We start from the raw sequence: 27,703 nt of genomic DNA, 5'->3' as shown, positions 1-27,703 counted from the left end.
CTGCTAGCACTCAAATGGTAAAGCTAATGAAAACCAGTCATACAATGACATTAGGAGCTCAATTTTAACGTGTGGAAGGGTCATTGCCATCTGAAAGAACTCGCAGTCAATGAAATCTAAAAACCTTGAAATAGTGGAACAACACTCGTGTCCCGGTTTGAACTTGCTTCCTTTTCTTGAGGTTTGGAAACTCGGCATACCAAATACCTGCTTGGCAAAGGAGAAGCTGCCGACGGGCTACGGAAGAGGTCAACTCTCCAGCGCTGATTTTGCAAGTATCAAATCGTCCATGAGGCACCAGTTCGCCTTGTAAATAAACCATAATCAGCTCTCTGTCGAACCCATACTTACAGAAGTGTTAGAAGTGCGGGGCACTTCATACCTGGCCTTACAGACGCATTTGGTAACCGTCAAAACCACCCCGCCTCTCCCGTCCATGGGCTTGATAGTCGCCGCCTCGTAAAGCGGCCTGCGGAGTTCTCGACATTGTTCTAACGGACATCCAAGATGAGTAGACTGAATGCCAGTGCAAGGCTTACGCATCCAAATCAAGGAATCCTTTAATACGCCGTCCAGAAACCCCACGCACCGAAACCTTTTGAAGGTGAATCATTTGAACATGCGGAGGACTGGTTGGAACAGTTTGAGTATGCCGCAAACTTTCATGGCTGGAACGAACAGCGTCATCTCTACAGCGTTTAATTTGCCCTTGAGGGTGTGGCTCGAAAAGGTTATAAAATCAAGAACCTAGAATGCCTTCCTGGCAAGAGGTTTGTCAGCAGCTCATTGCGACCTACGTAGTGTTGATCGGAACGAGAGGGCTGAAGCTGCATTACAACCGAGAGTACTAAGCCCGAATAACTCCACACCCTCGTAGCCTCATTACATGGCGCTTTTGTTTAGGCCTGCAGATTCATCCATGGTGGACGACATAAAAGCCCGGCACTTTATGCGCGATGTGAAGCAGGACATATTTACAAGACTCGCGAGTTACCGCTGCGCACAAGCTCAGAGTTTCTAGCTGATGTTACCAATTATAGAACGGACACTTCAGAAAGCTGGTAGCAATACTGCCAACCTAAACTCAGCATGTCAGCAGCCGTGGCAGTAGACATACTACTACATGTCGAAATTAACCAAAACCATTCGTCCACACAAAAGCATGCTTAATGATCTAAATGACATTTTTGGGTGCTTCGTAACGACGTCTATACTGCGCCAGACTCAAGTTGCGAAATACCTAATTACAACGGACGAATCTGGCCGACCTGTTTGTCAGTACCCATACAGGATATCACAAATAGAGCACGAAGCAATCAAAAGCGAGTGAAGGAGATGCTGAACGATAGAGTTATTCTGCCATATAAAAGTTAAAGGGTCTCACCCGCCACACGCGTCGGAAAAAAGGACAACAGGCTTCGTTTCTGTGTCGATTACCGCAGGTTGAACATCGTGACAAAGCGGAATGTTAACCCGCTCTCAAGAATTAACCCATTAAACCGCATGCGAAACGCGAAACTTTTCTCTCTTCGATAATGACTCTGAAATAGTAAATTTGAATTTAGTAAGCGTAACCCTATTAAGACCACATTTGTGACACCGGACGGCCTCTATGAATTCAAGGTTCCTTCTTTCAGGCTATGCTACGCGCCGGCGACTTTCAAGCGCATGATATATGCCCTTCTCGCTGAGTTGAAACAGCAGACGTGTCTTGTGTACTTCGACGACGTGGTTGTTTTCGCTAACTCATCTGAAGAACGCCCGTCGCGGCAAAGAGGTGTTCTAGAGGCCATTAGCATTGCAGATATGTCCATCAAACCGGAGAAGTCTCACCTAGACTTCGCAGGACTTACACTCTTCAGCCATGTTGTTAGTGTTGCTGACATGTAGCCGGACCACGAGAAGACTACTGGCGGTGCTTCACTTCCTCTTACGGCCGATAATAAGGCCGTGTGACGCTTCCTGAGCCTTTACGCATACACAGGTCCTTTGTGGAAGCTTCCGAAGAATATCGGAAACCCCTCACGCGACTTACAAAAGGAAATTTTGGTTCCACTGGAACAAATATCACCAACATGCAGTTGACACGATGCGTAGCCACCTTCAAACTTCGCCAGTTCTACCTGGCTCGAGGACGCCGCCGATCCGATAATCAGTACTGATATCAGCAACATGGGAATTACAGTGAAATCAGAATATAACAAAATTCAGGGGACCGCGGGAAATTGCTCGTTATTCTAAAAAGTCGTTGTTGCAAAAATCAAAAAATTTAAGACAACAAATGGTATTTCACTGCCGTATACGTGTACAACAATGCATTGTTGAAGTCATTTTTCGCAAAATATCCACAGTGATCATGAAACAATGCATGTTTATTTAAAGTAGTTGACAATTTTCTTCTGGTGCGTGCAGCAAAAGCTTCATGGCACGGAGGGCACCAACTCTTCCACATTACTGTGGGCTGAGTCAGTGGCCGTGCGGTTTTTCCCCGGAAATCTGCGAAGTTTTGGTATTCTGTCCTGCACATCCGCAGTCGTCACGTTCTCGTCGCAATCTTCGAGTGCTGCCACGGCACCCTCAGAGGCATCGTCTTTCATGCCTTCCTCGCTGCCTTCTTCATTTTGAACATTCAAGCTCTCAAGAATGTCCTTTGTTGTCAGCTCCGCTAATGTCCGTGAAGATCCAGCAAGGCACCTGAGCAGCGGCGAAATGTAGAAAAAATTGGTTGACCTCTCTTTCATAGGAATCCGCAAAACACGAAAGTGAAACGGGCCTTTTTAGGAGCAGTTGAATATTAAAGGAATTTCCATTTTGTGCGAAGGGTTCGAGAGCCTGACCCCGCCAGGTGAAGCGACACCGACCCACAAGAAAAAAAAAACAGGGTAGGGTGACTCAATCACGCACTTCCCCCGTACACGAGGGCGCCGTCATCGAGGCGCTAACTGTCGGCGCTCATTAGCGTCATGATGCGCTAGTTCGCTTCGCTTCGACTGCGCGCACCATGTCATAGGCAAGGACATAAGGCGCGTTCGTAGCATATGCTCACGCCTCTGTTCGTATCTCAGTGGGAAAAGCGCCACGTACCCCTCGTTGCGGCCAAAGAGTCGTGGCATCGAAACCGGGCGCCCCCTGGGAGCTGTCAGTTTTTCTGACAATGTCACTTTCGTGACAGATATCACGCAATGAAAATCTTTGTGTAGCCGGGAAAAAACACTTTCGCGTTAAAACTTGGGGTGGGGCGCGAATAGCGTGGCCGCGGCTTTCTGGACGGAGAAGGACACCGGTGCTTCATTTTTTTTCTTTTAGTTTGTGAGGATAAACTACACTAAATGAAATAATTGTGTGACATCTCTCAGCTTTATTTATTTCACTACTCCTTCCGTTGACTTCGTCATTGAGATCTGGGGTCAGATTTTTCGCCAATCTCTTTATTGCCGTCTTAATTCAGAATAAACCAGCTACGAAAAGCAAAAAGAAAACGCCCGGAAACACCCACAAAACAGTATAAAATGTCAAGCCAAAAGCAAACTCCAAACTGGGCAAATGGATTCGGCTAATTTTAATCCGTGAAACCACACGGTCTGCTTCATTTTTGATGCGAACTACTATTTGCGTACATGGTTTCACGGCGTTACCTAAACTATTTTCTTGCCACCTCTTTTTTAGGGAAAAGATGTGAGTTTTTGTTTTCAGTGCAGTTTTATCCGACTCAGTATCTGTTTCTGGATCTGGGTAATTTCGAAAAAAACGCCTCATTTGGTTTCTTTTCTTTCGTCAGTTACAAATTTCGCAGCGGCATATTAGCCGCTCACTCAACGTTAAGTGCGATCACGCACGGCCTGCTCTTTAACTATGCACGCAGTTGCCACGGCTCACGGCTACCACAGAACAGGAAGCATTTCGGCTACCTCGTAGCTGGTAGACGGGGTAATGCATAGTTAAGAAAGCCAAATCCAAAAAATCACTGAAGTATCCAATTGTCATGCCAATTCCAAGACAGAAGCGGGGGTCTTCCCATAACCCCCCACGACGACATGGATTCCCAGGTGTGGTTTCCTCTCTAGTGTACTGAGAAACTCTTAGGCAGATACGGCACAAACTCGGTCGGGATTTCTTTCTTTCTTTCATTTATTTCATTCTGGCTAACTAACATGCACGTTGTTTGAGCACATTGTTTTACGAGAGGGCGGTAGCGCCGTCACGTGGTATTTTTCATAATTCGGGATACTTCTTAATCAGTCAAAATAAAGCACTACAGAATTAGTTCGTCGCTGAAAATACCGCAGTTGACTGCCTCTCGTGGGCACCTATAATACCTCATTAACACTTTATTGATGAGGAGAGTACTTCTCAAATTGTATTATAATTGAAATTAAAATTAGAATTCGTCTCACTAACAAACAAATTACTGCCCGCTTCTTTACAGTACTGCCAATATTATGCACAATGTTTTCTTTGACTAACTTCATATCTAATTTTTTTAAATTTTGAATGCATAACAGCTGGGACATCGTGTATAAAAATATGAGTCCATGTGAGTTCTCACCGTTCAGTGAAACTGCGCATAAAGTGAATGAGTGTCGCCAAAGAGTCTGGAACAACAGCGCCGTTTAAAATTGTACAACTGAGGAGTATCGTAATGAGTTTAGGCGCGCTGGAAGCGCACAAGTCTAGCGCGGTAAGTATACCTAAAACATTAGAGCTTTCTTTAAAATTTTGTGTAGCGTGGGAAACATACGTGTAATTACCAACCAGAAATGCCATTTTACTCTGAATTGCACATGGCGAAGAATACGCCTCGATCATTCATAGCTGATCATACCTCTTTTCTTTTCAATGAGACCAGAAGGCATGAAACATTGGGCCAGGCAATGAATCGTAAAGACCCATCTAACTTTAGTGTGCCACCACATGAGCCTCCTGTCATAGGCACTATCTTATTACGAAAAACAGCAGATGATCGTGCATTAGACAGGATATGTATCAAAGGCTAGAACTGTTAATGTTGTTTAGACTTGTTTAATGCGCAGGTTTCGTAATTGTCTCTATCTTTAAAAATCAATCGTAGTTCTATCCTGACTGTCCACTTGTACGTTCTTTTACTTTACTCTTATGTACTCTAATGTACTTTACTATACTTTTCCCATATTCTTATTCAATGCCTGATGCTCTACATGTTACTTGTATGTTTATTACTCAAACATTACAATTTCCAGCTCGTTTGATGTTGCTTCTTCATTGTACTGTACCAAAGCGGGCTGGGGCCTCTGTCAGGCTTTGTAGCATTTAGTCCCAGCCTGCCTCGTTGTAGTTCTGAAAAATATGTTTTTAAATCTTCATTGCGCACCATTTCTCACCTTGGTATGCATGCAAAAATCACTGTTTCGACATCCGACTTCTATTCCATAATTATATTGAAGAATCAGCTTCAAACATATTTTGCTGTGGGCAATATTATCCGGGTTTCATTTGCGACGGCGGAACCGTTGGGACTGCGAAAAAAGGGTTCCTTTCCCGGGTGTCCTGCGCCATTTCCTTGCCCCCTCTGAGACTTTCGTGTTTCCTCCCCCATGCTATCTGTTCAATTTATTTTTTTTAAATCAATGTGTAGGCACTTCTTTGAACGAATGATTCACCAGCTGGCAGTTTTCACGCCTCCTATTCTACTTATTTCTTACAATTTTAGCCTTGAATTCTTCCGCCATGTTTTCTACCTTATCGCAAGCACTCGTATCTTATGGCCGCAGTGTAAGATATACTGTTACCTGAGGACACAGCTTGCAAAACCATCGCGTGCTCGTCGTTTTAAAAAAGTCGCCAAACTGATGCCGCTGAGGCCGTTGACGGCAGCGCCCTCAAGCGGCAGAGAAAAAAAGCTGCCCGAGCGCCGGCCACTCGGAGGTGTTCGGATATCTACGGCTCCTTGTCGGACCTTCTCGGCAGCTTCCGTAACCAGTTGTCTGCTCGATAACTGCTCGCCATGGCTTGGCCGGTTCCACCTCTCTGTGGTTCAGACGATAATTTGCAGAAAGCCGTGCGAAAGGCGTTGCTCTAGCCCCCGTGTTTCAATGTGCTCTAGGCATGTGTTTTGAGTCGGTAACAATCAAAACAAGGTATAAAACACTAATCGAAAGGAAATGTGTGCCGCTTTAGCCGTTGAGAACTCACACAAGTAATATTTTATGCTTGCGCAACACAAAAATGGGGTGCCAATGCATTATTGAGTACGTACTGCAACGGATGGGAAGAAAACGTGGCATTATCGCTTCCTGCTATCCTAAACGATTGAATGCGTGCTCTGCAGCCATCCCTAGCAAAAAGTGATACTACTTCAGTCAGCATTTCTCTGAGAGTGCGGTTGCTCGAAAGGGTACTTTTCGGAGCTTGGATGGAAAATATTACTCAATATCGAAGAGGTGCGCGCTCGCAAGCGATGCAGTGCCGTAGATTTCACCGTTGCCTACAGCCCACCACCTACTCTGTACAGGCAGCGGCAAAAAGAAACCGTCCGCTGCCGGATCAATGCCCGGATATGTAAGGAGAGCAGCCCAGTTTCTTACATGGATTAAACTAGCGGCGAGTACGCTGATGTTTCTTCGTCGTAACCGACGTCACAACTGGGGTAATTTCACACACGAAGCAGCGGAGACGAATCGATGTTGTTTGAGTAACTGCCGGTGTCCCATATTCAGAGGAGCTCCGTGCGTGTCTAAATGAACTAAGCACGCCGAACTGTCGCAGCTGTTTAAACAATACAATAAATTACGCGTTAAGATCGCGTTGTGTGAGCTCAATCGATGAGCTCACACAAACAACGTTTTTTACACTCATGCCACTGGTCAGAGGTTAATACTATTGCTGGGCAGCACGTGCAGAATCGACAACCCTTGGGGCCAGCCGAAGCTGGTCGTCCAGGCCGGTGCTCACCAAGGCGCTCTCCCAAACCTCGAAAGTAGAAAGTTGCAGTCTGGGAGTAATAAGTGGTGATCGGTCACACCCTCCGACCCTATAGCGTAGCGTTACGAGTTTTCCGCAAAATCGGCAAAGCGAAGAGTTCTGGCATTTGAAAGGTGAAGCCGGATAGGATGGGGAAATGTATTCGTCTCGAGAGCACGCAAATGACGTTCGTGCTCTCGGGGTAGAGGTTTGAGAGGGGGGGGGGGCAGCGAGTTCTGATGCGATAGCCTGTAGTGCTGCGTGATATCTGCGTTCGAGGTCAAGGGCTGCATGCGCTCGTGTTCGGCAACGCTGCTCTCGCCACCCGCTCGGCGGGTCAATTCTCGAACGATGGCGTCCACTGCCTCGTTTCCAGGGATACCGTGATGTGCCGGAGCCCATACAATCCTGATTAGCCTCTTCGGGGCTGCTGCTGGATGATGCGTAGCGTTGTTGTGTGCCGGCGTCCCCTTGCGAAATTCCGAAAAGCCTGCTCAGAGTCAGTGACAATGACCGCTGCATTTGTTTGTACGACGGCGAGGGCGATTGCCACTTCCTTTGCTTGTGTAGTATTGTGGCCGGCAAGCAAGAAGCTGCAACGGTGCTTGTTTTCGACGACTACTACGGTGGAAACCGTTGCGGACCTAACCGGATAAAACGCCGCGTCCGCATACGCCGTTGTTGGTTGATTGCCCTAGATCTTGTATATGGCTTTTGCTCTGGCTTCCCTCCTGTCGACGTGGTGCACGGGGTGCACATTGTGGTTGAGGGGGTATACCGTGATGTCTTTACGGACTTCCTGCAGTGCGGGCACGTGCGGGAGTAAAATTTAGCACAAAAAGAACAGAACTCCCGCTGACGCTGTTTCAGGCAGGGGGCGAGTGAGCACTACGGCGGAGGGAAATTTGAATTGATTTGGGTGGTAGTAGCGAGCGGATAACGGCGCTGCAGCCCATTATGGGGAATCACTCCCTCTGCACTTCCGTCAGCTTTCAGGGTGGATTTATTTTTTTAAGTATATCTTGCCGAGGTGCACTAAGCCTGTCCACCAAAGAAAAAATTAAGATTGCATTGCTAAAAAAGCGGGAAGCTGAATTTGAAAGATTTAAATGAATTAGAATATATACATATCTATGCGCACATATTGCCATGGGTGCCGTTATTCCGCGAGACAAGTTAAAAGCCACCTCTAGACCACACGACAGCAAAATCACACGACTACCTTGCATAAGGCGGCCACCTAATTGATCCCAGTTTTAAAACAAACGTTAACTCATCCTGCTGACTCACCCACATAGCGAACTTCCAATTGATATGCCATTCTATATCCAGCAATTATATTTTATTCTAGACAAGAAATAGATGGATGTTTTGTCATGGCAAGCTTTCGGGCTGCAGGAAAGGGTGTAAGAGGTGGCATTTTAGACTGTTTGTGATAAAACTGTGACTGCTGACTCGATGTGGCGCTGACCAAAACACATATCTCCAAGAATTGAGAGACGCATGGTGTTTGGGGTACAGACAAATTTATTTTCAAAAATGTGTTAATGAAGCGTTTTTTTTTTGGTAAACAGGTTACGAAAACTGTGATTCTCCACGAAAGGTACCAAAGAATTAGCTGTCGACTTAGTCTTTTTAAAGGAATAATATTTCGAAAAACAATGTTTTTGTACCACTAAATGACGGAAGGAAAACGCACCGCAAATGTTATACGCGGCTCTTGCCACGTTTGACGTTAGTATGCGTCAAGCAAATTCTATTATTTTTTCAACAAAATACTTTCATAGATAAGACTTTTTCGCAATTTATTGCTATTGTTTGTCTACCTATATATAACTGCAAAAAGGGGGTCCTCTGGGAAAAAACACTTATCGCATGTTGCAACAGCAAATTTTAGCAAGCTACACATTACTATTTTGTAGGAACAGTACAATACCCTTCTGGGTTAACGCTTGTTATAGCTGGAAGGTCAAAGGCGTGCATTTGAGCAGTTGACAGTACCGTGCATTTGCAAACGAGCCTGTGGGCACGACATATTTTAGAAAACAATGCTTTCTGAAATAGCCTTCAAAATTAAAAAGAAGCAGCCCATACAATATACCATTTGTTTTACGTACGGGCTGGTTTTTCAAAAACTGCAGAAAGTCGGCACTTACACTAAGGGAAATTTCAAATATGCGGTGTGCTTTGCTCCTGTCTCTTCTTGCTTTGTCAATCGGCCAGCGTAGGCCAACATTACAAGATTTGTATGAGGTGAGTTTTTTATCAACATTTTTTCAAGAAGCAAGCAGCCAACACTGTGTGAATAAGTAAGAAGTATGCACTCTTGGGATATTATAAAAGTTACACTCGGCTTGCACCTACGAAGAACCAAATACAGATAAGGAGAAAAATTTTCAGGCGCAAATACAGTAACAGCTTGTTAATTCTAATTTAACGGGTTCATGTAACGAGTTCGAATCGAACAAAATATGAACTAACGAAAGTGATTTAACAACAGCATTTGAAGAAAAAGAAAATTTCGAGCACCTTCAGGTGCTATTTCACTTAGAAAGGCACTCTTCTATGGTTTCCTCCTATTTTTCTATAAAGGCATCGCTCAATTTTCGAGACCTTTAATGTGCCAGAACATCCCCATCTTCGAAGTTGAAGAAGAGCCGGGCGTAACCGTGTCCTGGTACCTTGTATTACGTTTTACAATGAAGGTCTTACACCTCGATTCAGCTTCTTCACTCGCGTCGTTATCGTCCATGGCAGGTTCGTCTTCATCCAGAACTTGGGCGATAATTTAATCCTCTGCAATGGCCCCGTTAACAGCGGCATATTGTTTACGTTCACGTAGTCACCGAAATCGGTACCCCGAGCACCACGGGCACATCAACGGGTACCTCCTCAACAAATTCACCGGGGTGCGTCTTAAGGTTACCGAAGGCGCAGCGACGGACACAATTCCCGATTGTCTCCTTGTAACAAAGCTCCACGCGCGCACAAGCATGTGCACGGCTTTGAGAAGAGACATGCTGCAGTCCTTGTCTTTTTCGGAAAGTGTAATCATTCACAAGGCGTTGGACTGGGCTGGTTGGTATATGTTTGATTGGATGAGAAACCAGCGGTAAACACAGTACAGAGGAAAACGACGGGACAAGCTGGCACTAACAACTGAACGAACAAGGCATTTAAACGCTTAGAAATACCTTCCGGCGACAGCATTGCGTATGCGTGAATAGCCATGCGTCACATGAACAAAGTTTTAACAAGCAACCACAGTGTTTACAAAGCTCGTCTCTTTCTCGACAGGAGCATTGACGTGTCACTGACGCAATTGTGTCCCCCTATTTTTATATGGAAAGCCTCCAAAATTTGTGGTTTTAGTATTTCCCTGGCCTAATATGCTAGCGCTGCCAAAAGAACGAGTGCCCCGCCCTGGCCGCTTAATGGAAAGGAGGCCGAGAAGCCATGGCCTTGCATTGCCTGCTACGACTCGGTAGATGAGCACTGCCACTTATGGAAAAGGTGTTCTCGGCCCCACATAAGTTAGGCGGTCTGGGCAGTCGCATCAACCCCCATACGCGAAAAATGGTTACGTGTGAGAGTAATCATATTTCGAAATTGTTTCCTTGCGCTACACGTGCGATTTATGACAAACTTATGACGAGTAAATATCTCTGCTTGGTCATTATCACCACCATGCGTAACACATTTTTGCCGGCGCATTTTTTCATGTAGCGCAGCCCGCCCTAATAATGCCATTCGGTATTTTGATCCCTTAAACACATAACGGCAGTTTTCATGTACGTTTGGCACAAGTATTAGTGTAGCAGGAGAATATTTTCAACAGTGCATTACACGTTTAAAACATTTTCCTGTTTTAAAAAATCCTGGGCTCCTAATAAATGAACTACAAGTAGCTTGTTTGAAACAATATCTTTAACCACTGACTCTGAATTTTTTATGTTTTACAGTCTTTACATACCCGGACGCCGATATGGATTCTGCAGCAGAGCTACCCCCCGCAAATCCACCAGAAACTAGTAAAATGCATCAAGTTCATCGAAACATATTTGACGATGAAAGAGTACAACTTCGTGCGCTGGTACCGGATTGGGGACAATGAGTCAGTATACTTGTAGGGAGCCTAACTCGTGTCGAAATTTGTTTATAAACCCCTAGAAATTTCTGAAGCGTTTGGTATCCTCGAAGAAAGGATGGAGTATATACTGTTTGATTTGAGTTAAACTCCTCCTGTTTTCAGTTTAGAACTAGACGATTTTTAGCCTCTTAGAGCGGCTCTGTTGCAGAAGCCTGCTATTAAGAGAGAATTCTAACGAACGTGAAAACCTTCTCAAAGCGATTGTGTTTGCCGGAAGATTAAGGTATATTGTGAGTTTGTCATAGAAGCAAATAACGTTTTTTTGAATAACTAGTGTCCTTCTTAGTTTTTTGTTGATGGCCCTCACCCCCACCAAGTATTTTTAAGTTTTCTTCAGTAGAAACTTGACGCTCGTACTGCGCTACGATGCGGTGTACGACAAGAAACCACATTACTCAGAATTACCATTTCCAAAAAAAAATATTGGACGGAATGGAAACACTGCAACGCTTAAAATTAACATGTCCAGATGCTTGCAAAACGTTTTACTTTGTAATTTTTTAAAACAACGCGCCACTCAATGCAGCATCTTGAAGCTAACATGCAGGTAGCGAGACCCCATTCGATGCTAGCGAGACCTCTTTCTCTGTTGGCACAGCAAACGCGGCCCTGCTGCTCAGAAAACTGCAGCAGTAAAGAAAGCCGCGCTGGTAGGAATGGTTTTGCACTTAAAACAGCGCTATCACAACGAGTACAAGAAACGAAGGACGACAGAACCGCTGAGAAATAAATTTTTATAGGAAAAATTAACACTGATGTACACACACATCTGGTTATGCGCAGTGACTGCACGCATTAATAAAGCAACTGCAGTGCATTTTGCGCACTTCAGCAAACTAACTTCCTGATGTGACAGGCATAAAAAATGGGTGTCCTTTGCAGTCCTCCGAAGATTCCGAAGATTGTAATGTGAGAAGCCTCCACTATTTCTTTGTTATTTTATTCCTACGATCATGCAATATCTTCCTGCCATTGAAGAAGGGGTGCATTTGCATTTCTAGCAATGCAGTGAGAAGTGGCTGTAGGCAGCACTTTTAAGCAATAACAAAATGCTCTATGCTCACTGAAGTATTCACACAAATTCCCGACTGCCCACGTACACGCTATAAGATACCTTTGAATTGTGATCGTTTGTGCAGCATGCAGTGTTGTGTTCCCTTCGTTTTCTTGTGGTTTTCCGCGCTCTAAAAAGTTGTTATTGTCACTTCTGCAAACAAAAAGCGAGCTTATGGGCTTACGAAACAGCTGCAGCATGGTAGAATGCTCGAACGCCAACAATGGTGCCCGGGGACGCTGTTCTGCGCGCTTCCTGAACGGTCATACGGGAGTCAGCTAGGGCAGCAGTATATCACTACTGTAATCTCCGAAGACGTCAAGCACAAGTGGGTTCTATTGTCACCCCATTTTGTTAGAGCAGAGTGAAAGGTTCGTTTCATTCTGCAGCGATACAACGAATGCGGCTTCGTTTTGTTCATTTATGCGTCGTAGAAAAATATGTTTCGGTGATGTGATTACCCAATACCTGGCAATAAATTGCACCTTTCATGGGAATGTAAGCCACGCCAAATTGTTAGGCGTAGTACAAAGCTTTGTGTCGTTAAAATGGTGCACACTCACGCACTGTAGCGAAAAACAGGAAAAGTTAAGGAAACCACGGAATAATAATTGGTCTGTAAGTCAGAAGGAAACAGAATAGCGCGTACGGTAATGAAAACAAAACAGTACAGCTTCAGAAAGGCTAATGACATGCGTCTAAGCGTAACGCAAGCAGGACTAACCACACCCCACTAAATGGGAAATGCACTGCTATGTCGCAGGACACGAAAGTGGAACGCTCAACTATTGTTATGTCCGATGCAGAAAAAAATCAAACAATTCAATTTTTATTAATCACACATTTTTCGTCTGTCCTTTTACTTCTACGAAGACCTCTTTATTCGGCGAACGCATTTATTGATGTACAGGGTAAATAGCTCACAAACAGTAAAAGTTGTCGTTGGAAGAGTGTAGTATTTAAAAAAGTCCTGTCATTTTACTATGGGCTTGCCTCTGCAGGCTGCCTATGTCGATTGATTATGGTGTTTAACGCGCCGAAACTCCACAGGTTATGAGGCGCGCCATAGGGGAGATCTGTGGATTAATTTTGACTACTTTGGGATTTTGAACGTGTGCCGGAATCTGGAACATACAGGCGTTTTTGCATTCTGCTTCCACCAGAAAAGTGGCTAGTGCGGCCGGGAAACAAACCCATGCCCTTGGGCTCAGTAGCACAACGCCCTCGCCTCTGCGACACCGCCGCCGGTAGGCTGCTTGTGTCATATGGCAATATTTCGAATAAGCAGTTATTCTCGAACGCCGCCTATTTTATAAGCCCATCGCCGTTATGCTTGCGGATGATATATTTAGCAGATTAATAATGTTTTCGGGCGCTCACCTCAAAAGAAGACGACCCAGTATGCAATTTTGTTGTCTTGTGATGACCTCCCAGAAAAATGTTGTATTATCCATCGTACTTCTTTCGAAGGAAGTTCGTGAAATTTATAGCACACTGGCTTTTTCGGGGTAGTGATCCATACCTCAGGCGTGATATTAGCGATCATAGCTGGAGTGCTCTCAGGTGTTACTTCTGCTTGATTATGTTAGCGCACAAAACCGATTGAGATCGCAGTGTATAGCCGAGGCAAGATCATATGAGGAAACGCTGCTTAAGCAGACACTGTTACTAATTTCGTGGCAAGGGACTTACAATGAGATCCATGTATAGACCGCCTTCGCAACGCTTATCTGTGACACACGCCTAGCACTTATACAGACGGAATGTACAATGCTAAGATCGTGCCAGAAACGTTTACACTCTCGTAGATACACCACATTTTCGAACAGAATGGCTGCTAAATGTGAATATGTATTTCCAATGCATGCCAACAGTAAATTCCCGTCCTAAACGTGCCGCTATAGCAGCCGCGATTGTGGGGAGCGAGCCGGAGCGACCCGCAGCTGCTGTCGAAACATGCCGCTAGGGGGATTTCAGTGGCTCCTCTATACGCAGTGGTGTCTCTGTACTATCTTTCTATCCGCAGTGGTTCTCTATACTTGGGCGGGGGAGGAAGTGTGAGTGTTGGGTGGCCCGTTATTTTGAGCGTGGGAGTGAAAAGGTTGAAAAATCTTAATGTCAAAAGTTGCAGAAATATATATTTTCACAAAAAAATAGGCTTCCTTGCCACAGATATGCGGAACTGATCGTTAAAGCTACTTATTCGTTGAAGGTCTTTAAAACTTCCAACAAATTGCCTGTGATGATTCAGCTGATGACTCGTTATACTTGCAGAAGAATTATAATCTGAAACTCACGAAAAGAGAGAAACTCAGTACGTTTTCACGATAAATGTCTTAATTAAAATTGTAATTCTACTTTTCAATTTTTAGTGTTACGGAAAACTAAATGGTCTCTTCCACTTTGAATATTTGTAGAGTAACCAGACGAGCAGTATCGCAATGATATCTTGCTTATTTTGCCAGAAACATGAACGTGACAAGCCTCCAAGAACTGTACGATACAACTAGCTGCCTGACAGCACTACATGATGCAAATTCGTATATATGTCCACAGAATACCATGAACATAGTTCAACTGCACATTTCAGGTTTGATGTTTGTTCGGAGACTAAATGTATTATACAATCTAAACTGGGGGGTTTTGCCTAATTAAACGCAATGTTCAAAGCAAGTTTCCAAACGACATCCCGCCCATACCATCACTCTCCCAAATGTGTCAATGTTTCCACGGTTGCAAAGGCTTAGACGAGCAAAACAAGATGCGAAGCCCCGTAGCAAGACCACAATAATTCAATTTCTTATTGCTTTTCACTTTCAATTGCAGGCACTCAACCTTTTAATAATGGCGTTTATATAAATGTGTTATAAAAGTTTGAATTTCTTATTCACCCACTCAAGACACATATCAGACAGGTTGTGGCGGGGTGTTGAGAAGGGTTTTGGAAATATTTTGCCACCTGGGAATCTTTCAGCGGCCCAAAGTGGCGTATTATATCACTGGGTTACGTATATTAAGATACCTCGACACATTTGCAACCACCGCAAACAAGGCTCTTGGCTACAATCGCGATAGTTATTATATATCCACGCAATACTGTACATGGAATTTTTGAAACTGCAGCCCTTTTTTCAGCATTGTTCGTCCCTCAATAAAGCTAACAGGGAAACCTATCATTTGTATTAACAAATGAGCAAGAACACTTAAAGTTATCGGTTGTAGGCTGCCACTCATTCTCCTTGTGTTCGGAAAACACCTTCAAGTAAGCTGTAAGGGTGGTGGTAGCTTCGTCAAGCGATTCCTTTTTTTTTTTTGCTTTTACTCCCACCTCCTCCATCACTTGTATTGACGGAAATAAAGACTATTAATTATATTATTAGAAGTAGTAATAAGCAAACGCGAATAAACGTAAACAGTATTTACTAGGAAGGACCGAACAAGCACACGAGGAACACTTAAAAATACCATGAACAGGCGTACGCCAGAAGTATTTACAAGCCTCTGCTTCAACAGTTTTTTAATAGTATTTATACTTATCATTTTCCTTTGCGTCATCACCATAAAAATACTCTTGGCACGCATAGACATGTACGCCCAAAAATATATCACAGGCATTAGGAATAAGGGAAGGTGTAAATTGTATTGCGTGGCTGTTTGCAAAAGGGATGTGTTTGTTGAAAATGCTAAGTAAAACAATGCTGCTGAGAGCAAAGGCTGTTATCACGGCTACAATGAGAGGCCTGAAGCACTGTGCAAAAAAATAACACTCATCCTCATCGCGAGAGAAAAGAAACCAATACCAGACCTATTTAATGCTATTAAAAAAATAATGTACCATGTTTACTTGCACTCATACTAGAACAGATTCGAAAAACTATAGCAAGAAACCACAAACGGCATTTGTGTACAGTCATTTGGCTGCATGATCACTTGCCTGCGTTACGCAAGCTTCAGACTGAATGGAAGAAACCATTGGACATCGTTTACGTAGAACTGAATGAACAATGGCAAGCTACGCTCTTTCTGCCTCGATAAGTACTTGTCACTGATGAAAGGTTTCAGCGTAAACACTCCCTCAGTCCGCAGGGCAGTCCATTAGGAATGTCTGTATAGACTAAATGCTCTCAGAAAGTATATGGGATACAGCTCTTTCGGCTTTGAAATGAAGCTGTCTTTTTGTTTACCCCAAGAGAAATAATTGGCAGATATTATAGCGAGACTACGATGCGATAGTTACCCTGGGGAATCAAAAGCAGTCCTAAATATCAAAACGACCTTAGCACACAAACACACATTACTTTTACTGAGCAGACTTTTTTTTCAAGTGTATTGTTTAGAACACAGCCTTGGTTTTCCGTGTTTTTGAAGACGTGAGGTGCAAAAATTATTGGTACAGAGAGTGCAATTTAAAGGGACCATACAGAGGCCGAAATTTCAAGCGCGCTATCTCTAATTCAGTTTTCTTTTCTTTACTCATTTACATTTGAAATCTTGCTACCATTTAACCGTAAATTCACATAGATTTTTGCCTCTGAAGTACTCACGACGACGCAGCTAGTGCTGAGGACCGCGGCGCCGCTATTCGCGGGTTCTATCGATTGCTGGAGACACTCAGCGTTTCCGGCTGTCGACGAAGCCGTCAGTGGTTACGGCTTCTCGGGTGACGTCTATGAGACCGACACTCCGGGAAGGAGTACCTTTGTAGCAACGAATATCGATCGTCGCAACCTTTCCCACGAGCTTAGCCGAGCCTGTTGATATACGTGACCTTTGCAAGATACCAATAACGCTGAAAAGCACGGAACGTCTTCTGCAGGCGAAACGTACACAGGCGACCACAGCCACCATTTGTTTGCAAGGTGGACAAGCTCCTCGCACCAGTCTGTACACCCTGCAGCCGCTAAAACTCGTGGCCGCCTCCCAGATGCGGTATTTTATAACAGCAAATCTCTATACCTCTATCCCCAGTGGTTTCATCGCCCTGCGTAAAAACGGCCTCCATGGACATGAACGCCAAGGTGCCAACGCCGAAGACACCGAGCGCTAGTGCCAGTCAAATCAGTCGTGCAGCACAGACCTTAGCATTCGTTTAGGGAAACCACGAAACAAGCCTACAAACAGCATTATTAATGATAATGCGCCTGTGTACAATGGGTCCCCCACCCACCTTGTGATTCAGGTAAAAAATTATGTTTGCAGATTGTCTTTGAAGGCTATGCAGCACTACTGCAACTAAATAGAGACGTTTCTACACAAGACGTCGACCTCACGCGTCAGGCTATGCAGAACCCAGCATTTGCCGCCAGAGAAGCCTAGTGTAGTGTCAGTAGATGAGGTATTAGAGTACCACCTCTCAGGCACGCAAGTCAGCAATGGCGGTCATTTTGTCATTCATCATTGTTGTGAGATTCCAGCATCTACGGCCTCGCCGTGAACATCGACCGGGTTGTTTGTTAACACCACCGTAGATGCAGCCAAACTCCGTCTTTGGACACAGTTCTGCTGCTGAAATGCTGTTACACGCGTAATTTTTGGCTCGCATTCAGAATTACGTCATTCGGGCAGCCGCAGAGTACGCAGGATAAGATAAGCATACCCCAGTTGACGGAATAAAACGCATAAAAACAAAATGGCGGCGCCCATGAAACGTCGCAGTGTAAGCGAATGTCACGTACAGCGAACTGACCAGAGATCATGGCGGCGGAACGGAGCAATAGAAGCAAAGAGTGGCGATACTCTGTACCTTTATACAGGGACACTAGCCGAGCACAAACGACCAGCCAGCCGAGAGGACGAGAAACATTTCATACCGTCCTCCGTCACCATTTGTAGTGGTTTACAACAGTTTTGCTGGACATTCACTCTCGCAGGGTGGGATGGCGACGATTTTTTTAAAGTCAGTTTACAGATGCGTGAAAGCTGCTGATAGTGCGGTGAAAGATTGGGCTGGGTATTTTCGGTGACGTGGCATCGTAAAGCGTTGACCGAACAACTGCGGCGATGGTAAGGCATTTTTTTTTTTGCTACCTAACCCTGGAGAGACCTGTTCGCCGCCACGACAGCGCCGCATGCAACAAACGCAAGCGGTCCGCTTCTTGAGCGACCTTGTTTATATTTTGGGGCAACCCTATGTGCCGTTCAAACGCTAGTTTCTGCTGTAGTAGAACTGACGTGACGTCGCTAGCACAGCCGAAGTGAGAAGCAGCGCCACGCGGCCAGTAGTAGGCGGAGCACTCAGCCGGCTGCTAAAAATAAAAAAAAAACTGACGAGCCGTCGGGTGGAGGCAAGGGCTGCGCATACCTTGTTGCGCGATGGCCCCGACAAGTGTCTCTAGGTTGTTTTGCTCCGAGCTCATCAGCTCGTTGCATCCAAAGCGCTTTGAGGAGCGAAGGTTGGGTGAAAGCTGTTTAGGGCAACCCTGTTTAGGGCACCTTCGAATCAAAGCACCAAGCGCTAGGCGTTCATCGCGCATTCAGAAAATAAACACCTGTGCGCGAGCAGGGTCAAAGGAGGGCTTTATGCAAGGGGGACATAGTGCCCCGGGAAAGCGAGAAATACCCGTGTCGAAAAAGGTAGCCATCTGGCGCGCGAGAAATGGGCCCTGCCGTTAGTGGTGAAAATACTGGCTGGGGTCGCCAGTTGCGGATCTTGTCTGGAACTGGCGCAAAGTTCAACCAAAAGTTGAACAGCCACGATAAACCTAATGTCCTTATATGGTTTTTCCTTTTCATTTTTAAAATGTTACGATCATCACCAGAGTTTTTCTACAAACTTTTTTAGCCTTCCTACATAAAGTTTCTTTTTAGGTGACTCAAAGTTGCGGGACTAGGCTTACGATGGGAAAAAGCTCTAACAAGTTGTCACTTATGCGCTAACATCCGTTCAGCAGGTCGGGAAGTAATAAGCTTATGCGGGCGCTGCTCATTAAGACTCTAGCTGTATATGTTTCATTGCAATATTGCCTTGAATGACCCGGCATCGACACGATTGGTATATATGCCCATATAAGGCAACAAGGCAAAGACACCCTTCCTCCCGTGTAGAAACAAGAAAAGATAATTTCAAAATTAATATATAAACCTATTAAGCGGAACGGAACACGAAAAAAACTAAATTATAATTCAGACCAGATATTTACTGATTGCAATAAATAGTAAGAAAAATTCGAAGTGCACTACGATAACGCAAGGCGGATTAATATGTATCAAAGAGTATTCACATAAATTGTGGTGTAGTAATATGGGGTAAGGGTAAATCCAGATAGGTTAATGTGGAATATCAAGAAGTGACGTGTATTAAATTCGTTAGGGGGGAATCTGGGGATTACAGAGACAGGTTTTGCCATTCTGCGGCACAGAGCGCGTACTTGCAGAACAAACTCTTGTCTTGCGCCACATAGTGCTGCATAATAGATCTTTATGAAACCAGAATTGCTTAATTAACAGCCTCCTGCAAACATGCTGAAAGTTTTAATTTCTGAATTCTGAAAAAAGGAGTAACAAATTCACCGAGCCCGGTGTTGGAACAACGAACGGAAAGCATTTTTAAACAGAGGAGATTCTACGTAAAGACCTCCATTTTTCTCCAGTGGAGGTAAAACGACAGCGTCATTCTGATAAGACAACAGTACATTCATTCTTTTTTTCAAATTTTTAACAGCATAACCGTTTGCTTGAGCGCGGTTTGTTGGCGTTTGTAATAAAAGACCAAAAGCAATCACCCGGTTCGACGCAGTGGCTTTAGCAAAAAAAAAAAAAAAACCCTCCTGAGCGTGCGCCTCGCAGGGAGCGGACGGCGTCGTCCATGCTTGTTCTTAGGCTTGTACCACGTGAGGAGCTCCCGTCTTCGTCGTCATCGTCGTCATATTCGGCGCTGTGGACCCGTGGCGCGCCGGTGGCTAAAAGGCTCCCCCTTTAGAGCGGGAGGCCGTTGCGTTGCCCACGTGACATCTTTGGTCGGTTGAGCTTAGGTATTCCGGGGTGGTATATTTGAAACGGAGAAGAACTGGGTGGGTCGGAGAGAGGCGACGTAAGCGGGCTGGACTTGGTCGGCGGGTACGACATCTTGGCGGACGTTAATGTTGACTGATTATCAGGTCTAACACGCCGACGCTGCACAGGCGATAGGCGTGCCGTAGTGGAGGGTACGGAATAATTTTAATTACCTAGGGATATTTAACGTGCTCCGAACTCTCGAACACACAGGCGTTTTGGCTTTTCGCCTTTACCAGAAAAGCAGCCGTCGCGGCCGGGAATTGAACCCGCGTCCTTGGCCCCAGAAGCACAAGAGTAATATTGGGGGTAACAGTCTTGGGTTACCGCTCGCCGTACCAGGAAAGTGCATCGAATTGCTATATTTGCTCCCTCTCTTTTGGGATACGCCATCAGTGTTGAATGCTGGGTCGACCCTCAGCACTGCTGTTTCTTCAGCTTTGCACACTCAGTGGCAAATGCGTTATTTTTTATTTCAAAACAGAAACCTGATTGCTGCTTTGAACACTACTGGGCCCAGTCATATTTCTGTTTTGCATTTATACCGAACGCTAAATATCAGTGATTGCATTCCTTGGACCTAGCCGGCAGTTACTGCTGGGATATTTGGTAGCAGCGTACGTCTTGAATATTTTAACTGGCTGACCCACCCCTCTTTTATCGTTTGTAGACGCCATGAGGAATTTTATGGATCCCTTTGGAAACCGAAAAGCTGGGAGCTTGGACCGGTCCTGGCTACGTATAAAGACCCAGGTTAGTGAAGAAGATAGCTACTTTAGGAAGATTTTGTGCGAACCGGGATAGGCAGTAGCGTGATGTGTCTTGCCGGACCAGTAAGGGGATGAGAGTTTTAATCACAGCGTAAGTATGTGCAGTTGTTGATTTGACTGATTGTAGGGTTTCAACGCGCCGACGCAACTCAGGCGATGAGGCGCGCCGTAGTATCGGGCTCCTGATTAATTTTGACCACCTGGGGATCTTTAATCTGATGTATGTACAGAGGGCAACGCACTTGTCTTTATTAGTGCTTTTGAACGCTGTCAGCTTTCCAGCCCTTTTTTTGCTTCTGCCGAAAAGGATTCTAAGAAAACGACAGCGGCGTTCTGAAAGTTTAAGCCAACCACTATGGTCCTCAAGTATTTTGAAAAGTTCGTTTCTACAGAGCTCACAGGCAACTAGTTGAAGTTCAACTCGCTGCTATTGACAAGTGTGTTCCGCACTGCATGCACAATGGCCAGCGGCGCACCTCCCCTCCCCGAGCTTCTCCAAGGGGGCCGCGCCCTCACAGGGAGCTTCTTGTGTTTACCTTCGTTCCTCCATCCTCACAGCGTAAATTCTTTCCTACTACCCTTCCTCCTTCTTGGAAATTACAAAAGCGCTTCGGCGCAGAAAAAGAGTGATTCCACTGTGGAATTCTGAGTGACCAGCACAAGGTTTTTAGCAATCGACTATACAAATACCAATTATATTGGGCGAAATGTGTGAGCAAGTTTTACTCATCTTGAACGTTATCGGCGTTCAATCCAGAGAAAGGGTTTGGCTGATGGAAACGGTACATTCTTGGAACCATAGGCATACAGTTAGCAATGGTACAACCAAGTTTGTCGAGCGATACCCCGGTTGTGGTGAAGCAGCTGGCAGACAGCCGGTTTTGTACCAGCAACTGCTCTACAGTTGCTCCACTGGCTGTACAGGCAATAAACACATTCCTCCCGTGTGACCGCGGCGGAGGCGAACAGTGGAGAGAGTGTGCAGTGAACGCACAGAGCGCAGATACGTAAGTTTGAGCATCACACGGGCAGTGGATGTGCATATTTTCTGTTTTGCACACGCTTTTAGTCTTTCGCCTATCCCCCTCTCCATACCCCCATCTCTTTAAACAAATGAGCGTCTGCGCGCTTTCACACCGCCCAATCGCAGGAGTTACCGGCTTGAAATTGGCTTCATGCAACGAGACGTTTGTTATGTTTCTACCCGGGGGAATAATGTGCGGTTGAGATTGGGAACCGTACCATTACGGGAGGGGGGATGTTCAGCAAAGATTTCTGGGATAAAATGGGAGACAGAGAATTTAGGTGAAACGTATGAATAATTTTTAACTCTGCATCGTTGATGGTGCTCGTCTCTAAAAAAGAGCTTTCCACATAGATACTATAGGTTCATTCAACCGTAGCGTCAAAGTTTGCGGTGGGTAAATTCGGTTAAACTATGCTTCTCGACCGATAGCTCAGCTTTTGGTGTAGAGCACGCAGTAAAGGCGCACACAGCTGCGCGGGAAGAGAAGTAGCGAACGACTAGTTGAGCCGCTGTAGCGCACTGACCAATCACACATTCGGAGTGTGCCGTGATCCAGTCGCACTAAAGCTGATATTTTTATAATATATTGCAGGAATATTGAACTCCCAGGAAGGTCCACAGCCAACACGTTGGAAAAATGTTTTCTTACGAGCGTAGTTTTATTACACGCTCGCGCATATGCGAGTGTGCATATATGCATGCGGGTTGGCGTGTGTCGGCGTGACGAAGAGAGAGTGTGAGAGAGGACCCAATGATTAAGCGGCCGTAGACCTCTCCTTCCCAGGTCAATAAAACCTCTGCGCTGATGCCTACGTACATGTTCACCATGACGTCGACGACGACGATTACGACGACGACGACGACTGCGATGACGCTGATGATGGCGGTGGTGGTTACGCTGGCGCCCTTACCACTAATAAGTATTGGCGTGAAACCCCGCAGGCGCTAATGATTTTGGCTCTTCGATATGTTTTTCTGGTTGTGCCACGCTCGGGGTTTCAGGAGTTTTCCCTAGTAATTGAGCTCGCTCTTTTGGCACAATTGCACAGCGGTGAGTACCTCACTTAGTTGAAGAAATTGAAGGGAGCTAGCGCTGGGCCACCTCTTCGCTCTTACCTTGTGCATCCCTAAACTGGGCACACCTTTCCGTTTAAACTGTGGGTCGCGAAAATGGCGATTGCAAAAACACAAGAGCTTTTCTTTTCAATGCTTCACAATTCCACCCCTTTTGCTCGCTGGCGTGACGTAACTATTGCGGCGTCTTGCAAACCCGGCCAGAGAGTAACAAATTCAAGGCATGATGCCGCGGTTTCCATTCCCGGCCGCGGAAGTTGGTTTTAAAATGGTGGCGAAAAACGAGGAAGCCCGCGTGTTTGAGATTTCGGCCCACATTAAAGATCCCCACGGGGTCAAAATTAAGCCGGAGTTCTTCACCACGGCCTGCCTCATTGCTTGTGTAGCGCCAGCGCGGTAAACGCCACAATCAATCAATCAATCAATCAATCAATCAATCAATCAATCAATCAATCAATCAATCAATCAATCAATCAATCAATCAATCAATCAATCAATCAATACAACAGAAGCTGCGACGTAGTTTTTTGCAATTCTGACATACGGGCGAAGTGGGATTGCAAATGTATGTTGCTAGATAGAGCAATCTCGCAGCTCTTCGGTTGCAGTTTGCGGTCCAGCAGCCTTTCTTTATGTACTTTTCGCTGCTCGACTTTTACCACATTCCGCAGCACGCCCTCATAGTCAGTGTGCGAGGACTAATAAGACGCATCCGGGTGCAGTACTACGGTAGCTTGTAGCACCAAATGCTTCTGATGCTTTATCGCCAGGTTTGTGCACAGGCACATGCCGTAAGGTCACCTGACCACGCTATTGGCTCTGGAAGCGTGTGTTGCTTTCTAGTGCAGTTGTTGTCTGCGGTATTACAGAAACACAAGACTAATTTTTGGCCTCTTCTGCCGTAATTTCAGTTGCTGTGTGGGTTGTTTTTTGCCCCTTCATTATCCCCATATATGGGCATCGGTATAGTGCCCTGCTGTGTGCGCGTGTGGAGGCAGACTATGCATTGGCGAAAAATTTTGTGCCTAAATTGGGCATAAAGATCGGGAAGCTAGCCGCTTCTGGATGGCGGTTTTGTGATCGCATTTACACTGCATCTTTACGGCTGTTGTGCTCTTCTCCTTACCGCGGTGACATCCAAAATAATTTTGTCCTTGATTTAAAAACTTACTGATTGGTGCTTTTCTGAAATATGGAATGTTGGGTGCGAGTCTATTCTATTCATATCTAATTCACTGTTGTACTACCATATCTTTACTACTGTGCATGGTGATCCATAGTTTACTTCTCTATTTGTTGGGAAGTCGGAACACGAAACAATGAAAATTCGTGAATAGGGTCGCCTGGCCTTATTCTACAATGTATTATAACGACGAAAAGTTTCAAAAGAGAAGTTTAAAACTTCACTAACACGGCAACGGCGGTCTGGAAGTGAGGGCGAAGAGTAAGGGGTGATACGGCAGTTGATTGGGGTGGTATACTGGGTGGCTATTCCAGTTACAACCAAGCGAAGAAGTTTTCTGCGCCGACGCGAAAACATGTACCAGCTTAGCGGTGAAGCCAGTTCACACTTTGACTTAGTCTTGGGGGTTTATAACCACGTTCGAGCAGCATCTGAGAGGTAGAAAATGTGCAGCAGCATGGTGCTCTCGTCCAACCCTTTGACGGCGCTGACTATAAAGCGACTGTCGAGTCATTCATCTACGTGATCACTTCGCAACCAAGATAATTCTAGAGTATCCCGTTACCGGCTGGCCCGAAACATGGTCGGATGGCTCAATACGTAACCTTCGCAGAATATACTGCCATTGGCATCCTTCGTGTGCTGAAATTTTGACGCACAGAAAAGTACCCAGGCGGGGAAAATTAATCCGATGCCCTCCAATACGGCGTACTTCCTATTCAAGGTCTGGGTTCCGCTAGATGAAGCCGGAAAAGATGAATTTTTGTCGCTGGCATGACCTCCGGGAGGTATGCAACCAGAATTGAGCTTCAGCGGTGCCACAAGAGGGAAAGGCCAAGAGGCCGAGGCGCACCCTCACTGCCTTGAAGGGGTAAAATCCGGGCAGAATTTGTTATAGGATGCAGGCCGAGAACAACAGATCACATACGAGGATAATGGCTATGTTCAAAACAGCCAGAAGACGAATTCAGGCACCGCGTGATATCGGGAATTACCGCTAATATATAAAAACGCTCGCACTGACGGAAGTCACTGCTCTCACTAATTTGTTCCTTGTCAAGAACGCAGACTTCTGAGGAAAACTAGTTCTGACATTATATTTGTGCAGCCATGAAAACAGCTTACACAGCATAAAAGGGCAATATTTGGTTATTTTCTTCCGGATGGCGCCCACAAACTGTAGTATGCTACCTACATGTCGTATGATTACTCAAGTATTGCAAACATATTCCACATAATACCTCCGTGTTCCGTGCGGCCGGAAAATAACCCAATATTGCTGCTTCCGTAGTCAATAAACATTTTTTTTGCGGTACATATGCATGTTTCTTTGTTTGTGCGCCTACCTTACCGCGTACTTAATATGTTATATGGTTCAACGGGGATTCGGAGTGCAGATCAATTACAGTAGCTTTTGCGTTGTAAAGCTAACATTTCAATTATTTTTTCCTGCAGTAAAGGGCAAAGGAAGGAGATACACACTCTTATATTGGAATGCAGAGGAACGCTGTTCAGTTTTCCAAACCCGGGTTTTGGGTAAGCACAATACTATCAACTCATGTATAGAATAGATCATAACTTACATTTACCGAGATATATAAACAACATTTTTATTTCTACGTGTTTCATTCTAGTAATGGAATTTGAACGCATAGCTGATTTATTATTCCAAGCAGGGTTTCCAAAACCATTGTCAGAGTATATAATTAATCGCGGCTGTAAATTGTCCTTGGCCTCTTTTATGCGGTAGATAACGGTTACTATAACTAATAAAATTGCTGTTATAGTTTGCTAAGGTATCCTAATAAGCCGAAAAAATGGCGTCAATCCACCCTCTGAAGACGGTCCGTACGCGAAGCTGTAAACGACACCCACAACGATTACCCTTGCGACCTCGCTTGAATTCACAAACGTGGCTCAAAAAGAGGGAAACCAGAGACAAGCGAAATGCACTTAACCTCACCATTTAATACTTCGAATGTATTGTTTACTAAGGTTATTTCAAGCATGATTCATGAACGTTGGTGGATTGAATTGTATTGGTGAAGAACTTGAGTGCAAACTCTTTTTTTTATATTATTAAACGAAGCTCAAACCTGGCATTAGAAATCTCACTTCTCCGTTTCTGCCGCCGCCGACGGAGGCGACGAGATCAGCGGCAGAGACGGAGGAGAAGTGAGATGCAATGCGTTGGTGTGAGCTTCGTTTGATTTTTATAACTGGTAGCGCATGCTCAATGCGGCTAACGCACCGTGGGCACACGGCGGCTAACGTGCCGTGCGGAGCTCACAGCGTCGCGAGAAGTCGCATGACGCTTTAACATGGCTTCAGCGAGAACGCAGGGGGTAACTTCTTTTATATGAACGCGGCAGTTTTATGTTGACATCAGTGGTAGTGACTGATCCCTTGGGAGGTACAGGTCAAAAGGTTCGCTTTAAAAGAGAGAAAGTATTTTTCGCTAGGCTGTGCACTGGATAAGTCAGAACAGCAATATTTTGTGCCGAATAGAAATTATAGCTACAGGCTAGCCGCTTGATGTGTTCTGTTAACACCTAATTATCAGGGATGCAACCTGATCTTTAAACGCAGCGTCATTTATGAGGAGGTAAAAAGTCATTTCTCAAGCCCACCATATCAAATTGACATTGCCAGATGGATTCTTCTATTTCTGCTTTGATGAATGTTATGTAGTAGCTTCACAGCAACGCAAGGTAGATTTCGAGGTTTATTTTACGCTGCCCTACAAACATCAACTTCCACAGTGAAGGGCAAAACAGATGTTTCACAATACTTCTCTTTAATCGCTGCCAGAAGGCAATATGTTTAGTCTTATACATGTTCTATTTACAGGAAGACCGGAGTGTGAAATGCATGTGTGGAATAAGACCGTAAATTCGCCACTGCCCATGTGTAAGAGATTTTACAAGAGTTCTTGCGCGCAACGCAAGTATCAGGTTTACTATAAGGAATGCCAGCACACACCCAAGAAATAATAAAACAATCAATTGTTTAAAGGAGTGATTTAACAATTTTTTACTCTTCGACGAAAATGTTTGCCTTGCAAAATGTTGTGATGTTCCTAATTGTGTTTTACAAAACCGGTAAGCAGGTTTTCTAGCCTCAACTTGTAGGCAGAACCTCCAATACAGGAGCACGTTGCGTAGGTAATAAAAATTAATAAAAATACGTTGTGGGTCTGCGTAAACAAAAAAAGTTTACCTACCCCAAATATCAACTTTTCTTAAAGGAGCCATGAAGAGAAAACAAAAGTTTGTTTTATTCGAAAGATTAGGTGTTTCATAGTACCCCAAGCGCTTTCCCGGAAGCAAATGATGCTTTATTCACTGAGAAATAAGGCAATTTAAGCCAAAATTTTAAATCTCCCGCTAAAATTGAACATTCCGTGACCTGTACAATGGCGTCATAGCGCCGGTCCATGAAACAGATACTTAGTATGTCGACTCCATATAGCACCCACACGCGGGAGTCGATCGAGACGGCGGCCATTTTAAAAATA

At 44.9% G+C, this 27,703-nt stretch overlaps 1 protein-coding gene across 1 annotated transcript; it reads left to right on the top strand.

Moving 5' to 3' along the window:
- Positions 1–9,058: 9,058 nt before the first annotated feature.
- On the top strand, positions 9,059–27,180 carry LOC144153049 (uncharacterized). The gene is made up of 5 exons (XM_077684686.1): positions 9,059–9,189; positions 10,899–11,050; positions 20,803–20,885; positions 25,642–25,722; positions 27,037–27,180. The coding sequence occupies exons 1-5, from the start codon at positions 9,112–9,114 to the stop codon at positions 27,177–27,179; spliced, it is 537 nt and encodes a 178-aa protein (XP_077540812.1). The 5' UTR covers positions 9,059–9,111; the 3' UTR covers position 27,180.
- The last annotated feature ends 523 nt before the right edge of the window (positions 27,181–27,703 follow it).

The sequence above is a fragment of the Haemaphysalis longicornis genome, unplaced genomic scaffold, assembly GCF_048455015.1.
Source record: "Haemaphysalis longicornis isolate Haplotype H1 unplaced genomic scaffold, Haemaphysalis longicornis Haplotype H1 scaffold_9, whole genome shotgun sequence".
Taxonomy (NCBI): Eukaryota; Metazoa; Arthropoda; class Arachnida; order Ixodida; family Ixodidae; genus Haemaphysalis; species Haemaphysalis longicornis.
This window is presented reverse-complemented; position numbering and strand designations above follow the sequence as displayed.